The 19,337-nt window shown below is 44.5% G+C and overlaps 1 protein-coding gene across 3 annotated transcripts in view; it reads right to left on the bottom strand.

The window, feature by feature from the left end:
* The window catches only part of Spg21 (SPG21, maspardin), a 35,182-nt gene that overhangs the window by 12,780 nt on the left and 3,065 nt on the right, over positions 1 to 19,337 (bottom strand). The window contains exons 2-6 of one of the 3 annotated variants that reach the window (XM_030244409.1): positions 15,226 to 15,411; positions 14,537 to 15,057; positions 10,341 to 10,427; positions 6,755 to 6,916; positions 1,973 to 2,053 (exon numbers count right to left, since the gene is read on the bottom strand). In XM_030244409.1, coding sequence (XP_030100269.1) covers positions 1,973 to 2,053; positions 6,755 to 6,916; positions 10,341 to 10,403 — 306 coding nt within the window. In that variant the 5' untranslated portion in view covers positions 10,404 to 10,427; positions 14,537 to 15,057; positions 15,226 to 15,411. Of the gene's footprint in view, positions 1 to 1,972; positions 2,054 to 6,754; positions 6,917 to 10,340; positions 10,428 to 12,786; positions 12,991 to 14,536; positions 15,058 to 15,225; positions 15,412 to 19,337 lie in introns of those variants that run through there. The other 2 variants (NM_138584.2, NM_001357813.1) reach the window with 2 other exon arrangements.

Below are 19,337 nucleotides of genomic sequence, written 5' to 3'. Positions count from 1 at the left end.
CCCCATCAAGAAAACAATACACTAGAGAGTTAAAAAGCACTCAGAAGTTAAGAGTGCTTGCTGCAGTCATGAGGACCAGGGTTTGGATCCCAACGGCTATGTGAGAGGCTGGCGTCCTGCACATACCTGTAGTCCCAGACCCTGCCTCAGAGGAATGGGTGGAGGTGACAGAGACAGGTAACATCCTCTGCTGACCTCTGAAGTATATGCATCTGCATGTACACAAGTAAGTCTAAAGCCAACAAACAAAGCCCCCTGGAAGAAAACATCTGGGTATGGCTATGGGGAGCAGAGGTGACTGAATGGGCACCACTGCTGTGAGCACGGCCATGCCAAGGAGTCAGAGCCTCTCTCTGGACCAAATATAAGTGTTGATGAGAAACCGACCTTCAGCTAAAACCAGTGTTTTATCTGTCAGTGTGTACAGACACTATCAACCACAGCTTCCTCCGGGATGACTGCTCCCCTCTACCTCCCTCCTGTTCAGCTGTATAATAGTAAATAATTTTTAAAACCCTGCCTCCTTGCTCAGCAGTATACAATAAACTCACTGATAAACTGCTGGTGCATTTCCATCAGAGCACAAGGCCCACCTTTTCTGTACAGGAGTCTGACCTTCCTCCATTCCCTTGTCACTCCAGTCAGGTTTCTAGGATCCAGCTGCATGGGTTGCAGACAGTGATGGCTCATATCTCTAACTCTCCCAGCATTTGGGAGGTGGAAGATCCAGAGTTCAAGACCATGGTTGGCTACACAGTGAGCATGAGGCCAGCCTGGGCTACATAAACTGTATCACACAAAATAAACAATGATCTAATGCCCTAGAAACCAAAACCTTTCTGAGGACATAATTTTGATAAACTCTCAGATTTTATAGCATTTTAGATCTTCAGATCGGGGACATTCAACTGATAAAATGTATGCAACTAATCCAAGATTTGAGATGCATGTCGAGCATTTGAGATAGGGATACTCAACCTGTGTGACCCACACTACGATGGAAAGAACCTCAGACACGTTATGCTAAGCAGAAAGAGACTGTTACAAAGAGCCATTTCTTACATAATTATACTTAGGTAAAATGTGCAGAGCAGATAAGGTCATAGACACAAGGCAGATTTGGTTACAGAGCTAGGAGTAAAGATGGGGAATGACTGCTATATGTGTGTTTGTGCGTAGACACAAGCACAGATGTCATGGCCTGCACATGGGGGTCAGAGGATGTAGGAGGCCCGAGGTCCCTGTGCTCACAGATAAGCACTAAGGAAACCAGGACTGGTAAACATGCAGGGCTGTCTCATCAAAGGCAGAGAAATATAACCTGTTTTCCACCAGAAGGCTGGAAGGTAGTTAATAACCTAGTGACCTTTGTGCTATCTGTATGACCATACCAGACCCTTAAGATGTCACATGTAGTCATCTATAGAACTCATCTTTATAGAAGATGTCACAGGTAGTTTATGAAGAGTTTTGATGTAGTCATCCCTTAAGTTTTATTGGGCACACAAGATGAGTTAATTACTTTTTAAAAAAATTGTGCTGTGTTTAAATATGCCTAAAATAAACTGCCTTCTTATCCTTCTCAGACTGTTATTGCGCTGGCCTTGGTAGTCACAGAAGCGCTCCACATCTGGTACTAATGTACAACTGATACCACAATAACCTACAGTAAGGGGCTCTCTTCATCTGCCGTGTGGTCCCTGGGATGGCTTGGTGGCAAGTGCCTTTACCATCTTACTGGCCCAATAAATTCCCTTTTTGGAAAGGTGGGAAAAATACTCCAAAGTTGACAGAGTTGCCAGCTATAACTTTATCTGGAAATTTAAAACATGCAACTGTCTACTTTAAAACGGTACATTGTGTGATATGTGACTTCTATCACAATAAAACTATTATTAGAAAAATAAGACAACCTTAGCCTTTACAGGATTCACACTTCAGTCACATTCTAAGTTACTGGTTTACTACTCACTTTATCCAGTTGTAAGTGGTCTAAAAGTTTTCTGAATCCATCACAGAATTCAAGATGGTCCCAATAAACTGGATACTGCAACTGAAATAAAAATTTTAACTTATGTCAGAAATTTAAAATGTTCCTCCTATTTGAAGAGTTCAGCAATCACATAACCTTTCCTGTTACCCAAGCTTTGTTTCTTATTCTAAGTTTGTGAAAATAACATTTTAAAATGTTTTATTTTTTTAAAGATTTATCTTGCTGGGTTGGGGGCACACCTTTCATCTCAGCACTTGGGAGGCAGAGGCAAAGGATCTGTAAATTTGAGGCCAGCCTGGTCCACAGAGGGAGTTCCAGGACAATGAGGTCTATACAAAGAAACTGTCACAAAACAAAACAAAAAAAAACAAACAAAACTTCCTTTATGTATAGTGTTTGAAAGCCTACATATGCATGTAGGTGCCGATGGAGAGCAGGGGAGGTGTCGGATCTCCTGAGGCTACAGTTCTGGATGGTTGTGAGCTGCCATGTTGTTTCAGAGAATTAAACCTGGGTCCTCTGGAAGAGCAGCTGGCGCTCTCAAGCACTGAGACATCAATGCAGCTCCACACAACAATTTCAATCCACATCGATTTCCTTCCCAGAGTCTGAGGGTCAAGAGCAACTACTGCAGAGACTGTCCAGGTAAGGAAACCCAACTTCGTTCTGCATTGAGACTATGAGGTGCAAAGAGACAGGAGAACAGGAAGTAAAATCCTTTCTCAAGAAGACACTCTCCACCCCTTTTAGTAGCATTTAAGGAATTGCTCAATAAAACGGTCCTTTGCAATTTTCTCAGCCTTACTGATTTCCTGTACTTTCACTTACAACAAAAATAAAGTATGGCAGTTGACCCTAAGAAGCCTGCCTGCTATATCACTGGCAAGGACAGTGTAAGTTGACAAGCTCATTTCCAGGGACTGAGTCTTTTCTCCTAAGAATTTCTCCATGCACGTCTCTCTATGTGTGTCTGTGTGTCTTGTGTGTCTGTATGTCTCTCTGTGTGTGTATGTCTCATGTGTCTTTGGGTCTACTTGTGTGTCTTGTGTATCTGTATGTCTCTCTCATGTGTGTGGTCTCTGTATGTCTGTGTGTGTGTGTCTGTATGCCTGTGTATGTGATCTGCGTATGTGTGTACGATGTTAGGGATGGGACTTGGTGCCTGTGTATGTTCAAGCAAGCCCACTTTAACTCTCTATATGAGATATCTATATATATATATATATAGAGAGAGAGAGAGAGTCATTTTGCTGTTTTAACCTCTCAGATTTATATTGTCATTGAAGAAAAACCACTGGGACAGATACTGCTGTAGATTTGATATATTTTATTATAAAATTCTATTCATGGATAAGGCTTCTGGAATAGGACGTAGATGTTACCATAAAAGCAAAGGGGACGTATTTAATAAGGCTTTAATTTGAAAGCCTGCACACTAAGCTAAAGGCATAGTATGACTCGTTGGTAGACCATGTGCTCAGAATACACAGGCTCTGAGTTTAATCCCCAAGACCACACAAAACAAACCCAAATCAATGCCACATGCTGGCGATAAAGCTGTGCACAATGTAATGCTGCCCACCCCACTCCCAATTAAATCTAGGTAAAGCTGAGCAAATCTGAATAAAATCAGTAGACTTATTAACATCCTGCAGAGCTGCAGACGGCTTAGTGGGTAGGGCTGCTTGCTGTTCTTTCAGAGGATCCAAATGTGGTTTCCAACATCCACACTGGGCAGTTCACAAAGACACAAGAGACATACACACAGAGAGACCACGTACACAGAGAGACTGACAAACACACAGAGACACACACACATGGAGAAATTCTTAGGAGAGAAGTCTCAGTCCCTGGAAATGAGCTTGTCAGTTATGAGTCCAGTTACAGCAGCTCCTCTGATAAGCTGTGCTTGCTCATGTTCTCTCCCCCTCTCTCTCTCTCAAAATAATAAAATAAATCTTAAAGAAATAAATAGTATGTTAGCATCAAATTTACAGAAGACAGAAATTATTAACATGGGCTTGCATGTAGAAACATGGTGAATGAACAGAATCTACAATATATGAATATTACAAACATCACTTTGTGGCTGTTAATGAGAAATTTGTTTAAAATCAAAAGTGGGCTATGGATGTGGCTCAGTAAGTGAAGTACAAGGGGCAAGAGCATAAAGACCCAAGTTTGGATTTTTAGCACCTAACTAAAAACTGGTAGGCAGTGTGTGTCTGTAACTCCAGTGTTGTTTTTTGGGGGTGGGGTGGGGGTGGGGGGTTAACCAGATCTATCTGAATCATGAGTTCCAGGTTTGGTAAAAGACTAGCCTAAAATATAGAGTAGAGAGGCTAACAAGATGGCTCAGCAGGTGAAGGTGCTTGCCTCCTACAGGGAGGGCTTTGTCACTAAGCTAGCCTGCCAGCCTGCTAGCCTATCAAATATTGACAGTTTTGAATATATTACTGACTTTTTCAAAATTCACCCCATGGCTAAAGAAATGGGGTCACAGAGCTAGGGAAATGGCTCAGCAGGTAGAGGACCATGAAGCCTGAAGACCGGGGCTTGATCCCTGGGACCCACATGGTAGGAGGACAGAAATGACTCTTGCAAGCTGTCCTCTGAGGTCCACACAACAAACACAAACAAATGTAATTTTAAAAAGACCCCTGCAGGGTGTGGTGACACCCTGGATTCCAGCACTGAGGATGCAGAGACAAGTGGATCTCTGTTGAGTTTGAGGTCAGCCTTGTCCCCAAGATCCAGGATAATCAGGGCTACAGAACTTGTCTGAAAAGGAAAAAAAAAAAAAAGCTGGGTTTGGAGGCACATGCCTTTCATCCTAGCTCTCAGGAGGCAGAGGCAGGTAGATCTGAGTTTGAGGCCAGCCTGGTCTACAGAGTGAGTTCTAGGACTGCCAGGGCTACACAGAGAAACCCTGTCTTGAAAAACCAAAGGAGGGAACAGATGGAAAAATTAACAACAAACCGAAGCAGAAAATCAGACAGAGCTAAGGCCTCTGAGACCTGCCAGTCCGAGACAGGAAGCCCCGTCAGTATTTGCTTTCTAGAGGGTAGATTCCTGAGGGCAGATCAGATTCCACCCACAGCTGTGGAGGCCTGGGGTGCTCACTCTCCTGGAGTGCTGTGTGTGAAAGGTGACTGAACACCCAGGACACAGGAGAATTGGCCGAAGAGATTCACACCATCTGATGAAGCCAGAGAAAAGGCCTGGAAGCAGTGATGATGCCAACTATTCTCCCAAGAAAAGGGCTGACAGCAGAAAGAGGACTCGGACTTGTCTGCTGGGACCTCTGATATGGAACCCAAACACTGCCTGTCAACTCTGAAGATTCTAGACTCACCCTGGAGGCCGGCCTCTGGGAATGGTCATAAGGGGTTAACTACATTAGGCTAAGGTGGGAAGACCTTCCCTAACTGTGTGTAGCACCATTCCATGGACTGGGGTCACAGACTGGCCATAAAAAGGAGAAAGGGAGCCACGCACCCACATTCTCTCTCTGCCTCTAACTGCCTCAAGCCCCTGCAGCCGTGACATCTCTGCCATGATGTTCTGTCCCTTGAACTGTGAGCCAAATGAACTCTTCCCTCCTTACATTGCTCCTGGCAGGTGTTCTGTCCCTACAACACGCAAAGCCACTAATTCCCCTCCCAACACAGAGACGGTGACTAACATGGATTATAATAGCAGCTCACAGGGAGCGGGGGACAGAACATGGCAGGTCCCAGAAGCCATTGCAGCTATACAGAGCTGAAGACACGTGCTTCCTGTGAATTCTCACATGTACAAGCTCTTGTTGTACAAACCTTGTTCCTTAATTTAAAACTCTTGGTTAAATAAAACTGGTTAGAGCCAATTACTGGAGGAATTAGAGGCAGGTTTTGAGTAACCTGGTTGCGGGTAGAGGAAGAAGGGAGACAGCATGAGGAGAGGCACCAAGAGCCCATGGCAAGGAGAAACAGCAAGTATTTGGGGAACACCACTGGGGAGGAAGCCAGGCCAGCAGTTAGAAAGTAGACTGGGGTTACGCCCAGTAATTGTCAAAGATAAATGAAATAACCATAGTTTGAGTCTCCTTTATTTTTAAGCTGGTTGGGGATAAGCTTAAATTGATCGCACTACAAACCTTTATCACAAGCCACAGAATCTTCCCATAAACACCCTCACTCTTAAAGAAATTCAGAAGGAGAGTGGGACACTTCATCAAGCCATAAGCCTGTTAAGAAATACTCAGAAATGCAAAGCCTTTTTCGATGACAGCTTGAGGATACTTTTAAAGAAAACCAATGCAGGGCACACAGCTTAGTGTTATGGAGCCACTTACAGTAAACATACAGTTAGTGGTATGGCACTCTCTCAGCCATGGGTTTGATGAACCGTAAGAAAACTAAAGGCTAGCCGGGCATGGTGGCTCACGCCTTTAATTCCAGCACTTGGGAGGCAGAGGCAGGCGAATTTCTGAGTTTGAGGCCAGCCTGGTCTACAAAGTGAGTTCCAGGACAGCCAGGGCTACACAGAGAAACCCTGTCTCGAAAAACCAAAAACCAAAAAAAAAAAAAAAAAAAAAAAAAAAAAAAAAAAGAAAAAGAAAAAGAAAAAAATAAGAAAATTAAAGGCTGCGTGACTAAGAAGTAAAATGGGAAAATATAATCTTACTTCAAATAAAGAGTTCCCAGTATTATAGCTCGTCAGCGACAGAAGGGCAAAGCCCAGGAATGTGAGATTCAGTGCTGAAGCAGCCATACTTACAGCTATAACCCGGTAACCCCATCCAGTCAAAGCCAGAATCTGCTGGAAAAACACATCTGCAGTTCCGCTGACAGGAGGAAGAAAGATGAGAGGACACCTGATGCTTCTGGGGCCAGCGTCGTAGAGCGACCAGATCTTACTGTCATCGTCATCCACGATTATCTGGAGGGAAGATTGAAAGAGGGAGAGAAAGGAACGTCTCGTGACTGGGGTTTGCGGGGGCTGGTTTATAACAGTCATTGGCAACTGTAATAGACCTTCACGCTTGTTACAGGACAACATGGGGATCGCAGGTGAGTACCCACAATAAGCTGCCCTGGTTTCCTTTTCCTTAGTGCACTTTATAAACTTCCAAAGAACAGATTCGCAACCGTTTAACTGTTCTGTTTTCAACTGGACTGTCTATGCAGAATAATGGGAAGTCTGTTCTGTTTACCAGTAAACAGTAAGCTCTGCATGGTGTTTTACACTTTCCATGAGAGAGAGAGAGAGAGAGAGAGAGAGAGAGTGTGTGTGTGTGTGTGTGTGTGAGTGTTTACATAAGTGCAGTTTACAGTCTATCTTGAGTGCTAGTCCAGGGGACTGGCTGGGATCAGCAGGGTCAGAGATTTAACAGGGCAGGCAAGGGGAACTGAGAATCTGGCTGTGGGGAGAGCTAGGCACACCCCAGATGCTTCAGGATCCAATGTGGTGCAAATCTGAGAGGAAGGAGGGGATTTCACTGACAGATGAAGGACCAGGTAAGTGTTTGTGTTCGTCACTGGCTCAGGAAATGCTTCAAACCATTCACTAGAGGATGTGGGAGAAAGTAAACTGTTTTTTAGGAAGGGGATGTGGAGGAGGCTGTCAGAAGCCTTTGTCATTTCGTGTTCTTAGCTTGACAGGCAGGAAAGAACATGAAACAAGGCAAGTCACGTGCTTCACATAAATTGGATGCAGGCTAGTTATTATTATACTTCACTGCACCGACACTTGCCAGTTCAAATCAATCCCCCTGAGTGTTCCTAGCTAGCAGGACTGTGGACTCCACAATCCCCCTGTGGGTAGCAATTGACTAACCAGGGTCATCGGTGTCACCAAGAGCTGACAAATGGGGCAAGCCAACGTCCAGGGAATCCACGTCATTTCTGTCGGGCCTTCCCGACGGATATCTCATGTTTCGACCTTTGTATTGTGCCATTTGTTTTGATTCCTACGTATCTTTTCCCTGTGATTATTTTTTTTTTTAAAGCAAACAACCAAACCTGAGGACCTCTTCAGCCCACACAACAAACCCTAGGCCTTGTAAAATCATGCAAAAAAGCAAAATCTCCAATCTTCTAGAGATTTGTTTCAATAACTAACTTGGGAGGAAAGCAACACAAACGCCAGGTTCTGAAGCAGTAGCTTACACACATGTACTCTGAAGCAGCATGCTCTATGAATGGACAGCGGCATTCTGAACATGCACCATAAATGCCTAAGGGTGTTCAACTTCCTCCAAGTTCTCTGAATGCCAGATTCATCATAACTTCGTCAGAACACACAGTATCTGCTTGACAACTTTTGTTTTATTCAGGACAGGGCTTCTCTGTGCAGCCCTGGCTGTCCTGAAACTTGTTCTGCTCAACAACTTAAAACTAAAGCACTGGGGGCTGGTGAGATGGCTCAGTGGTTAAGAGCGCCGACTGCTCTTAAGAAGGTCCCAAGTTCAAATCCCAGCAACCACATGATGGCTCACAACCATAATGAAATCTGATGCCCTCTTCTGGAGTGTCTGAAGACAGCTACAGTGTACATACATATAAACAAACAAACAAACAAATCTTTAAAAAACAAAACAAACACACAAACAAAGCACCATAAAATTTCAAGCAAATATATCATGAAAGTGTGGGGGGAGGAACCTATCAATGAAGTGACTTATAAGAATAGTCAGTGTACTGGCTGGTTGTGTGTCAACTTGACACAGCTGGAGTTATCACAGAGAAAGGAGCTTCAGTTGGGGAGATGTCTCCATGAGATCCAGCTGTAAAGCATTTTCTCAATTAGTGATCAAGGGGGAAGGGCCCCTTGTGGGTGGGACCATCTCTGGGCTGGTAGTCTTGGTTCTATAAGAGAGCAGGCTGAGCAAGCCAGGGGAGGCAAGCCAGTAAGGAACATCCCTCCATGGCCTCTGCATCAGCTCCTGCTTTCTGACCTGCTTGAGTTCGAGTCCTGACTTCCTTGGTGATGAACAGCAGCATGGAAGTGTAAGCCGAATAAACCCTTTCCTCCCCAACTTGCTTCTTGGTCGGGATGTTGGTGCAGGAATAGAAACCCTGACTAAGACAGTTAAGTTAGCGTGGGGGTCTCGGGGCTGACTGAGGGAGCTTGCTGAGGAAGTGCATCTATCAAGAGTTCACGGGAGTTACTTGAAAGGTTGAGGGAAAAGGACCCTACTTCAATGCTGGGAAGCAAAAGGTAAAAGGGGCTCCCTTTGAAAGCAGCCCCAGATAGCCTGAGTCTGAAACCAGATAACTTTGATTTTTAAGCCAAACTCTAGTAGGCAATAATATGCTGGCTAACTCCATAGACCTCAGGTTTCTCATCTGTAGCACACACCTTGTCACACAGTTGGGAGCATTAAGATACCTGGGGAGTTTCCCAACAGCACCAGGGCTATTTATTAGCAGGAAGCCTCTGCCTGGGCAACACGGAGCTCAGGTTTCTATACAAACTCACGCTTGCACCGTACTTTCTCAGCTATCTGCTGTGCTAAAATGATTATAAGTGACAGCACTGATGACCCTGACGCCACAGTACCCAACACTGCTGCAGGGCGCCAGCAAAGACTCCCTCTGTGATAGCAATGGTCTTTGTCTAGGATTATCATGGGGCTCACAGTCAATAGCAAATTTCAACTGAGGGTTTACATGCATCCTAAGCAGATGGGCTCCAGCGGATGACTAGGGTTGAGTAAGGATGCATCTACGGTGTTCGGGTGAGAATGGGCCTCATAGGCTCATATATTTGAATACTTGGTCCTCGGTTGGTGGACCTGTTTGGGGAGGATTAGGAGGTGTGGCTTTACTGGAGATGATGTGTCACTGGGGATGGGCTTTGAGATTTTAAAAGATTCCCAGTATGTCTTTCTTTACCTCATGCCTGTTGATCAGGAGGCTGTAAGCTCTCAGATACTGCTTCAGCACCATGCTTGCCTACAATGCTCTCTGCCATGATAGCCACAGACTCTAATTAACCCTCTAAAACTGTAAGTCCCAAATAAACTGATAAGTTGCCTTGGTCACGGTTTTAGGAAAGTAGTTCTCTGCACACAGAGTTCTATGAAGCTTAAGTTTCAGAAACAGAAACAGAAATGAGTATACTATCTACATTTTACTACATTATCTGAGGTTGAGTATGAAAAAGGAATTAGAAATAAGAAAATCTTTGCACTCCAAAGCTGACTGCATGTGGCAGGGAATGGGTGAACTTTACACTCTGTAACATCTAGTCACAGTATTTGGCAATAACTTTCACTCTCACACAATACTAAGGCACAGCTTCTAACCCACATACAGACATCAGCTTCTGTGACGATGAACTGCAGTAAAATCGTACTTACCTTTTTCAGGGGAACAGTACTTCTAAACCAATTATAATCTGGAGAGACTTTGATCTCTCCCATGATGAGCAGAAGCAGAGGTTAACCCTGAAATAAAAGCAGATGACAGTTTCACAGCGAGAATTCTCATTACACCTGAACTCACTGCAAAGGCTGGTCTAGCTGCACCAACAATTCTTTAATCAGAGACACTGGGTTGTTTGCCTCATCCATACAGACTTAAACTACAGAGGACCACAGGATGGATCCCTTTCATAGCTCCAAAAGAGGACTCCCGTCTTGCAGAATTAAAGAGCCACATTAGATACAGAAAACTCTTTTTTATACTATCCTACTTAGGAGACTCTGAACTCTTCTGACAGCACCTGAAGAATCCATTTTAATGAACTTCCCATATGCTTATAGGACATATGACAAAGGGCTTGTTTTTAGATGATTCACAACATGCCAAAATCAAACTTTAATTCACATGTAGCTAATACCCAAGAAGGGCGGGGTGGGAGGAACGAACACGCCACTCCCGCTGATGTGATTAAAAGGTATATAGGCTGAGATGTAGCTGGGTGTGGCACAGCATTTGCCTGACGTGCACAAAGCCCTGGGTTCAGTCCCCGAGTTACACAGATGTCTCTGAACACCTGTGATATGAACGTAAACATTCTGTAACTGTAACAAAGTGTCTGTCTCTAGAGAAAAAAGTCGTGTCTTATAGTTTGGGAGGAGTCTGTTTTGTTTTGTTTTTTGTTGGTTTTTGTTTTTCTGAGGCAGGGTTTCAATGTGTAGCCCTGGGCTATCTGAGAACTCGCTCTGTAGACCAAAGTGGCCTCAAATTCGGAGATCCTCCTGCCTCTGCCAACCACAGGGATTAACATGTTCTGCACTTCCATGACATTAGGTTAAGTCAGCCACCTCTGAGCTTGTTTCCCCTCTGTGGGTTTCATCTTTGCCCAAAGCCTAGAATGGTTTGGCAGCCATCCCACCCGATCTGCTGACTACAGAATGACTAACTCTTGAAGAGACTGAACCAAGCCCTCCGAGAATCCCTCCTAACCAAGTTACCCCGGGCTGTGAACTGGCTTTCCTTCTCTGCTCACACAACATCATTACAGGAACCTGATATTAAGGTTCCCCGGTCTCTTTTTGTCATTCCTTGGCCCTCCCCTCAGGGACACAACACTGGACTGCTGCCTTTGAGCATCACTAAACTGAACTTCCAGTAAATAGAGGCAGTCCAACGATAAACTGTAATTACAGTACTGATAGGATACAGGTCTCTCAGCTCAAAACAAAGGAGATGCTTTAAGAGAGAGTTGTTAAAATTGTAAATTGTTTTAAAACATCAAATAAATCACCATCAATCGTGCTGAAACCAGTGTGCACAGATGTGGCTATGAACACTAAAACAAAGAACACAATCCTTTACAAAATCCATTTTATCTAAAATATTAATATGTTTAAAAATATCTAAGCCTGAGGCTATGCCAGTGCCTGGCAAATACAGAAGTGGATGTTCACAGTCACCTATTGGATGAAACACAGGGTCCCCAATGAAGGAGCTAGAGAAAGTACCCAAGGAGCTGAAGGGGTCTGCAGCCCTATAGGAGTAACAACAATATGAACTAACCAGTACCCCCAGAGCTCGTGTCTCTAGCTGCATATGTAGCAGAGAATGGCCTAGTCCGCCATCAATGGGAGGAGAGGACCTAGGTCTTTCGAAGAGTCTATGCCCCAGTATAGGGAAATTTCAGGGCCAGGAAGTAGGAGTGGGTGGGTTGGGGAGCAGGGGGAGGGTATAGGTGATTTTTGGAGAGGGGATAGCATTTAAAATGTAAATAAAGAAAACATCTAATTAAAAAACAAAAAAAAAAACTAAGCCATTTAAACCATTTTTAGCACATCTTTCACCATTTAAAACTGCTTTATTTGATAGCTTCATACATTTATGTAGTACATTTTAGTTAATTTAACTCTCCTGTCTCCCTTTAAGTTATTACTTTAAAATAAAAGCAACTAGCGGCATATACAGTTAATCCTGGAATATTTTATATCAGGACAGACTTGAAATACCACCACAGCATCTGTGCACTTCCAACTGGAAACATTTTCTAGAATGTCTGCAGGAGGGAATATTAAAGACAGGCTAAACAGCCAGGTGTGATGGCACACATCTTTAATCCTAGCCCTCAGGGGCGGACAGCTAGCTCTCTGGGAGTTCAAGGCCATCCTGGTCTACATAGTGAGTTCCAGGCCAGCCAGAGCTATGCAGTAATAGTAAGACCCTGTCTCAAACACACAAAGCTAAAACATCAATCAACTTGTTAAAGTTTACTTCTAGGATCGACCAACTTACAAAAAAAAAAAAAATTATCCACAGTTTTAATAAGATGCCACTCACAAACCAAACTAGGTACAAGCACACAGGCAGGCACACAAATGAGCTACCTACTTCTTTCCCACAGTGGCCGAAGGGTAGTCCTTACCGGGTCTTCAGTATAACTCACAAGCAGCTCAGTACTGACCACATTGTAACTAATCTTGATGCATAAGAGTTCCTACACAGCTGTGAGGACACTTTTGCAAGGACAGGTGATTCTAACACTTGTGCTGGTTGGGTGGTGAGGAAAGGTGAGACAGTTACCAAATGTTGCCAAATGTTGCGTAGGACCAGCTGACGGCTAGGAAGAAAAAAAAAAAAAAAAACCTGCTGCAAAGCTAAAGCAGCTGTGAAGGGTATGAAAAGGAAAGTTTGTTCTAGCTCTCTTTCATCCACTTAAGCCGGATGCTTTTCCAAGTCACAAGAGAAACATTCTTAAAAAAAAAAAAAAAAAAAAAAAAAAAAAAAAATCTGTGGCCCAGAAAGTTAGCTGAGACTGTGACCAAACTGGTCAGGATGAAAAGAAACATGGGCAGTGTGTTCAGGACAGATTTGCTTTCTCGTGACTCTGTTCTTTACAAAAAACAGAAGCACCTGTTCAGGCTGGTGAGGAAAGAGGCAGAGATAAGCTTTATCAAGGAAACCCCTCCTCCCGCTGGCCAGGATGCTAAGGCTCCCCAGCTCTTCTTGGACCTTGCGTTGCTGGACAGTAAGTTGGCTAGTTGTGAGAGAGCATGTACTTGGCCTTCAGAGTTTCAACAGAACCTGCAGTTCATAGCTGAGGAAATCGCCTCTACAAATGTTTAACACACGGTCAGTCACATATTGCTGGTCCTTTATCTCAATGTATAGGTGTCTTATATAGGGACAATCTGTGGTTGTTAATACAACCAATTAAAAAGGTTATTAGAACTAGAGAGCCTCTAGGTGACATAACTATGGTTCTCGGTGTTGGGGAACGCTCACCATGGGCTTTTACCACTGAACTACACCTAAGGCCCTGCGGCGGGCTGTTCACTACACATCTTCATCCTTCACCACACCTATATGTATTAAATAGCCATCTTTTTGGAGATTTCTTCAGGTAAGATTTATCCTTTCTCCAGGAACCTATCCACTTCTCTCTAAATATCATGAGAGGAGACGCTGCCCGCACATCTTTCTCTCTGACCACTCGTTTCAAGGTTCTGGTGTAAAATCTTTTTGAAAACTCATACACAGCTATTAGACGGCTTCCCAATGTGCAGAATCCTTGCAAAAAGAGAAGCTAGACCACTGCAGATGGAGACAAAACAACATCAGCCCCTAACTTCTAACTCCCTGGGAAAAGAAGAAAAAAGGGGGGGGGGGTTTCTCTCGCCCTGCTACACTCTTCATGACTCTTTCACAGGCCTCACACCTAGTCTGAGGTAGGATCTTTAAAACAACTCTACTCGCAGCCCTTAAAAGTTGACTGAAACCAAAATGCTCCTGAATTTCTGCCCCAGGATGGGTGGCTCAAGAAAATGAGGATGTCTGACTAAGGATTTTGGGCACCAATCGCCATAGGGGCCGCCCTGGGTTCCACCAGTTCAGAAACAACAACAATCCGCAATGAACCGAGGCTGAACCTTAGACAGACCCACAGGCACAATCGGACACACACAGGCGCCCGCGAGAGCGCACCACACGCACACACAGAGATATGGATCACGTGCATGGTCACAAGGACCTGCCCACTCGTGAACTCTGCTCGTAAGTCACGCATGCTCGATACACGCCCACCTACAACCCTACACGCACCACACACCCACACTCTTGCTTTCCAGGGCCTGCCCCTCACCTGCCGTGGCCGCTCCCGCGTCCCTTTCTTTCCAGCCTAGACGGATCTTCGCCCCGATTTGGGCGCAGAGGATGGAGTCGGCGGGGCGCGGACTGGACCGGCGGCCGCAGATCAGGAGCCCCGCGGGAGCAGCGGGCAGAGGGGGCGCGCGGCCGAGCAGCCAGAGGCCACCGCCTCCCAGCTTTGGTACTGCGAGCTCCCCGGGCGCGCCTCCCGCTTCCGGGTTCCGAGGAGGCGGGACCAGATGGCGAGGAAGGGGCGGGGCTCTGGTGGTTACTATGGCGACGGGGCTGGCAAGGGAGGCCCTGTTCTGAGATTTGCGGTGTCCTAGAGGCTGTGGAGGCTGGTGGTGGATAAGGGTCAGTTCTTGGTCACTTCTGACAGGAGCATGGAGGAGGAAGTGAAAAATCTAGGCTGTAGGCCCCGGGGATGTGCTTCTGACTTCGGTTTTTAGGCGTCTTCATGCTTTGGTGGGGAGACACTTTTGGTCCATAGCTTTGGTGAATAGGCCTTGACATAGTCTTTTTAAAACATTAGTATATATCAGTTCATTACAATGGCTTAATTAGGACATTTTGATACCTATATAAAGAATTTGGATCATCACCCTCCCTTAGTCTCTGCCTCCCATGTCCCATTCCCCTTCAGCCTCCCAACTGCATATGCTTTCTCAGCAAAATTGTTTTTACCTTTTGTATAGACGCTGTCCTCTGACCTCCTTTCAAAGCCTTGTCTCCTTTTATGGCTTTGTGCTGATGTTGAGGGGGTATACTCAGCGCTGGTTTGCCCTCTTCTGTCAGGCACAGTCTAGTCACTGTTCTTACGAGAGATGTGGCAGATGCCACAACACCTTTCAGTTAGCTTACAGCTTTGCTCTGAAATAATGCATAATAATATTGAGTGACCTGTCAATCTTGTTTGAAAATTTGTAAGGTTCCTAAAGCAAGATCCTAATGTTTTAGGGACTTTTAAAAATATTTTTTATTATTATTACTTTTAATCGTGTGTGTGTTTGTGGGAGAGAGAATATATGGTGCACATGAGTGTAGTTTATAAGGAGGGCAGAGGAGGATCCTAGAGCTGGCATTACAAGTGTTTGTGAGTTGCCTAACACGGGTGTAAAAGTAATATGTATTCTTAACCTCTGAGCAATCTCTCAGCCCCCACGTGTGTGTGTGTGTGTGTGCGTGTCCCTGTGCCTGTGCATGTACGTGTGCGTGTGTGTGTGTGCGTGTGCCTGTACGTGTGTGTGTGCGTGTGTGTGTGTGTGTGTGTACGTGTGTGTGTTGATGCCTGCTGAGGCCAGCTTTGGACCCCCTGGAGCTGGAACTGCAGATGATTAAGATGGATCAAGCCTGACTGGGTACTAGGAACTCAGCTTTGGTCCTCTGGAAGAGCAGTAAGTTTGTTAACCACCAAACCATCTCTCCAGGCCTAGAGAGCACAGACGAAAACAATGACTCAAAAAAACAAAAACAAAACCACAAAACAACCAAACACTGATCTATGGCTCAGGAGTCTTAGGTTCCAGTCTAGAACTTAGACAAACACCAGACACATTTTCCCCAATGCATAGTGATGTCTCGGCTCTCAAAAAGGTGAGGCAGAAGGATCTCAAATAGTGGTACTGTATCTCAAAGCTAACTGAATTGTTCAAAATTATAGCAAAAAGTGGTAGATACAGAATCTGAAAAGACCTTTAACCAGCTCTCAAAATTCAGAGCTCATCACCAAATACATGATAGATAGGCTTTGATATATATATGTGTGTGTGTGTGTGTGTGTGTGTGTGCATATTTTATTACAATGTGAGCAATCTAACAATGTTTTGTGTCTCTTAGAAAAGTCCCATAGGGTTATTTGAATCTTCAGTTGTTCCTCAACACATGGCAAGCACACTGTTTGTCCTTGACAGAATGTTTGACATCTGCGTGTCCAGCTGTCTCAGCACACAGCTGTTGGCAGCAGGTTTCTGAGCAAGGCAGGCCACAGCTTGGGTAGACTTGGTGGGCAGAGTGCTAAGAATTTGCAGCTGTCCTGTGTGGCATCCACTGGAAGTTCCCACAGCATCTAAGTACAGCATCAATGCCTGTATGAGGCTCTCCTCCGAAAGCTGGAATGTTCACAGAATATGCTGTGAATACCAAGTAACATAAACAAGGGACCAAATGGCTTGTGGATTTGTCCCAAACTTTAGGCATGTGGGGTGAAAGTGGGGAGTGTGTCTTAAGACAGAATCTTATTCTGTAAACCTCCCTGGCCTGGAATTCTATATAAAGACCAGGTATGACAGGTCCCAGACCTTAGCACTACTGGCTCCATGGTGGAAGTGTCATTTGGGCTCTAAAGCTCAGAATGTAGACAGTGCCACCTGCCAAAAATGGAAACCAAGACCTAATCCATCAAAGCCCATAGTCCCGGGAAAGTCTCTAAACGTTCTAACCTTGCTTTTTGGCTTTTGTAATTCTGCTTCTGGCTAACTGGTCTTGTTAACTGAAGTGTGTCAACCCAGGACATGTATTTTGTGCTTGAAAGTTCACTCTGAGGGCTGGAGAGATGGATCAGCAGGGTAAAACACGGACTATTCTTCCTGGGATTACAGGGGTGTACCATCACAATAGACTTGTTTCTTTTTGACAAAATACCATTTGTTTTAAATCACACAGAGCAATCATATATATATATATATATTCATGTCTGACAAAGATATACATCAAAGGGCTGAAGGGATGGCTCGGTGGTTAAGAGTTCTTGCTGCTCTTGCAGAGGACCTGAGTGGGATTCCCAGCACCCATATTAGGTAGCTCACAACCACCTACTTGTAACTCCAGTTCCTGGGGATCTAACTATCTTTTCTGGCTCTTACCAACACTTGTACATGCATACACACACACTTTTTTAAATTTTACTTATTTGGCTTTTCAAGACAGGGTTTCTCTGCATAACCCTAGCTGTCCTGGAACTCACTCTGTAGACCAGGCCAAGCTGGCCTCAAACTCAGAGATCTGCCCTCCTTTGCCTCCTGAGTGCTGGGATTAAAGGTATGCACCATTGTTTGCTGCAATTTTTAAAAGATATACGTGAAGTAATGTAATTGTTAGACTTGAGCAGAAATTGACGATTGAATGAATGATGAATTAAGTTTTAGCGTATGAGTTTATATGAAAATCTACTCATGAGGCTGGAGTTGGCACAGTGCTTAAGAGCACTGGCTGCTTTTGCAGAGGTCCTAGCTTCAACTTTTAGCATGTACATAGTGGCTCACAACCACCTGTAACTCCAGTTCCAGGGGATCCAATATCCTCTATTGGGCTCGTTGGCACTGCAAGCCTATGGTGCACATATATACACTAAGCCACACACATACACAAAATAAATTTTAAAAATCTATTCACATATTATTTGTGACTAGTATAATGAAAACAACTATATTCAGAACTATACTATACTCTAAATCCTTCCATAGCTGCCCACTGACTTCAAGTTGATATCTAATAAGAAGCTTTACTGAAGTTTGGCTCTCCCATAAGCTCTCTGTGGGTCCGATGTGCTATAATCATAGCAACTACACAAAGGGCCCTTCCCCTCCCTTATCTGGTGATATCTCAATGCATTAGGCCTTGGATCTAAAATGCCTCCCTTTATTGGGCCCATTTGAGTATTCCCAGAAACCAGGGATTTGTTAAGAAGTGACTGGAAAATATATTTAAAAAAAAAAAAAGACAATACTGTCTTGCAGTACCATCTTTTTGTTGTTTTGAGACAGGATCTCACTATGTATCACAGGCTGGCCTTGGATTCAAACACAGGCTCTTCCTGCTCTAGCCTCCTGAGTGCTGGGTTTACCAGAGCATGCCATCACACCCAGCTTGAACACCATGCTGTGGGATACAAGCAGATGTACAGATGTGAATGCACAGTGCATACTTGTGGGTGTGCACGTAGAAGCCATGGGTCAGGGGTCTTCCTGGTTGCTCTCTACCTCGTGCTTTGAGACAGGGTCTCTCACTGAACTAACCTGGGGCTGACTGACTAGGCTGGCTGACCAGCGAGACCCCAGGATCTTCCTATATTTATCTCCTAATTGTTAGGGTAACAGGAGCACCAACTTTCTACAGGGCTGCTGGAGATCTGAACTCAGGTCCTCATGCTTAAGAAATCACTATGCACTGAGCCATCTCCACAGCAGCCTTGAATACCACCACTCTGGATGCTGACTTCAGTGGCAACATAGTAAACAATGCTGTTTCCCCACTGCTAGCTGGAGGCCCAGTCAGAGTGCAGTGGGTTATAGGGACCAGACGCTGGATAGCTATTCTAGAGCTGCCAGAGAAACATGCTGACTTGCCTGTTCTCTGGTTTGTGACCTAAAGGCCCCATCAGATAGAATATTGATGATGAGGTTATTGTGATTAATAATTTATTAACTGCCATCTGTGATTCGAGAGCCCTGAATTTGAGGCTGAGGCTATAGTTCAGTTGGTACCTAGCATGCAGGAAAGGCTGTCATTCTAGCACTGACAAGGAGGCAAACAACGCTGTGGGTAGAGGAGAGAAGAGAGAAAGACAAACATAAATGCACATATACATACAAACACACAGAGAGACACCCTTCTGACTCTATCCTTGGACAAGACATTTTCCTTCTCTACAGGTCTGGTCTCCTTGGTTGTAAAATTAGTTTATTTGCACTAAATCTCTAGGTTCTTTCTAACTGTAAGATCAGAATTTTGTTGACTTAGGGGACTATATTAAGGTTTTTGGTTTTTGTTTTTTTTTGTTTTTTTTTAAGTCAGGTTTA

The sequence above is a fragment of the Mus musculus genome, chromosome 9 (genome assembly GCF_000001635.26).
Source record: "Mus musculus strain C57BL/6J chromosome 9, GRCm38.p6 C57BL/6J".
In the NCBI taxonomy this organism is placed as follows: Eukaryota; Metazoa; Chordata; class Mammalia; order Rodentia; family Muridae; genus Mus; species Mus musculus.
This window is presented reverse-complemented; position numbering and strand designations above follow the sequence as displayed.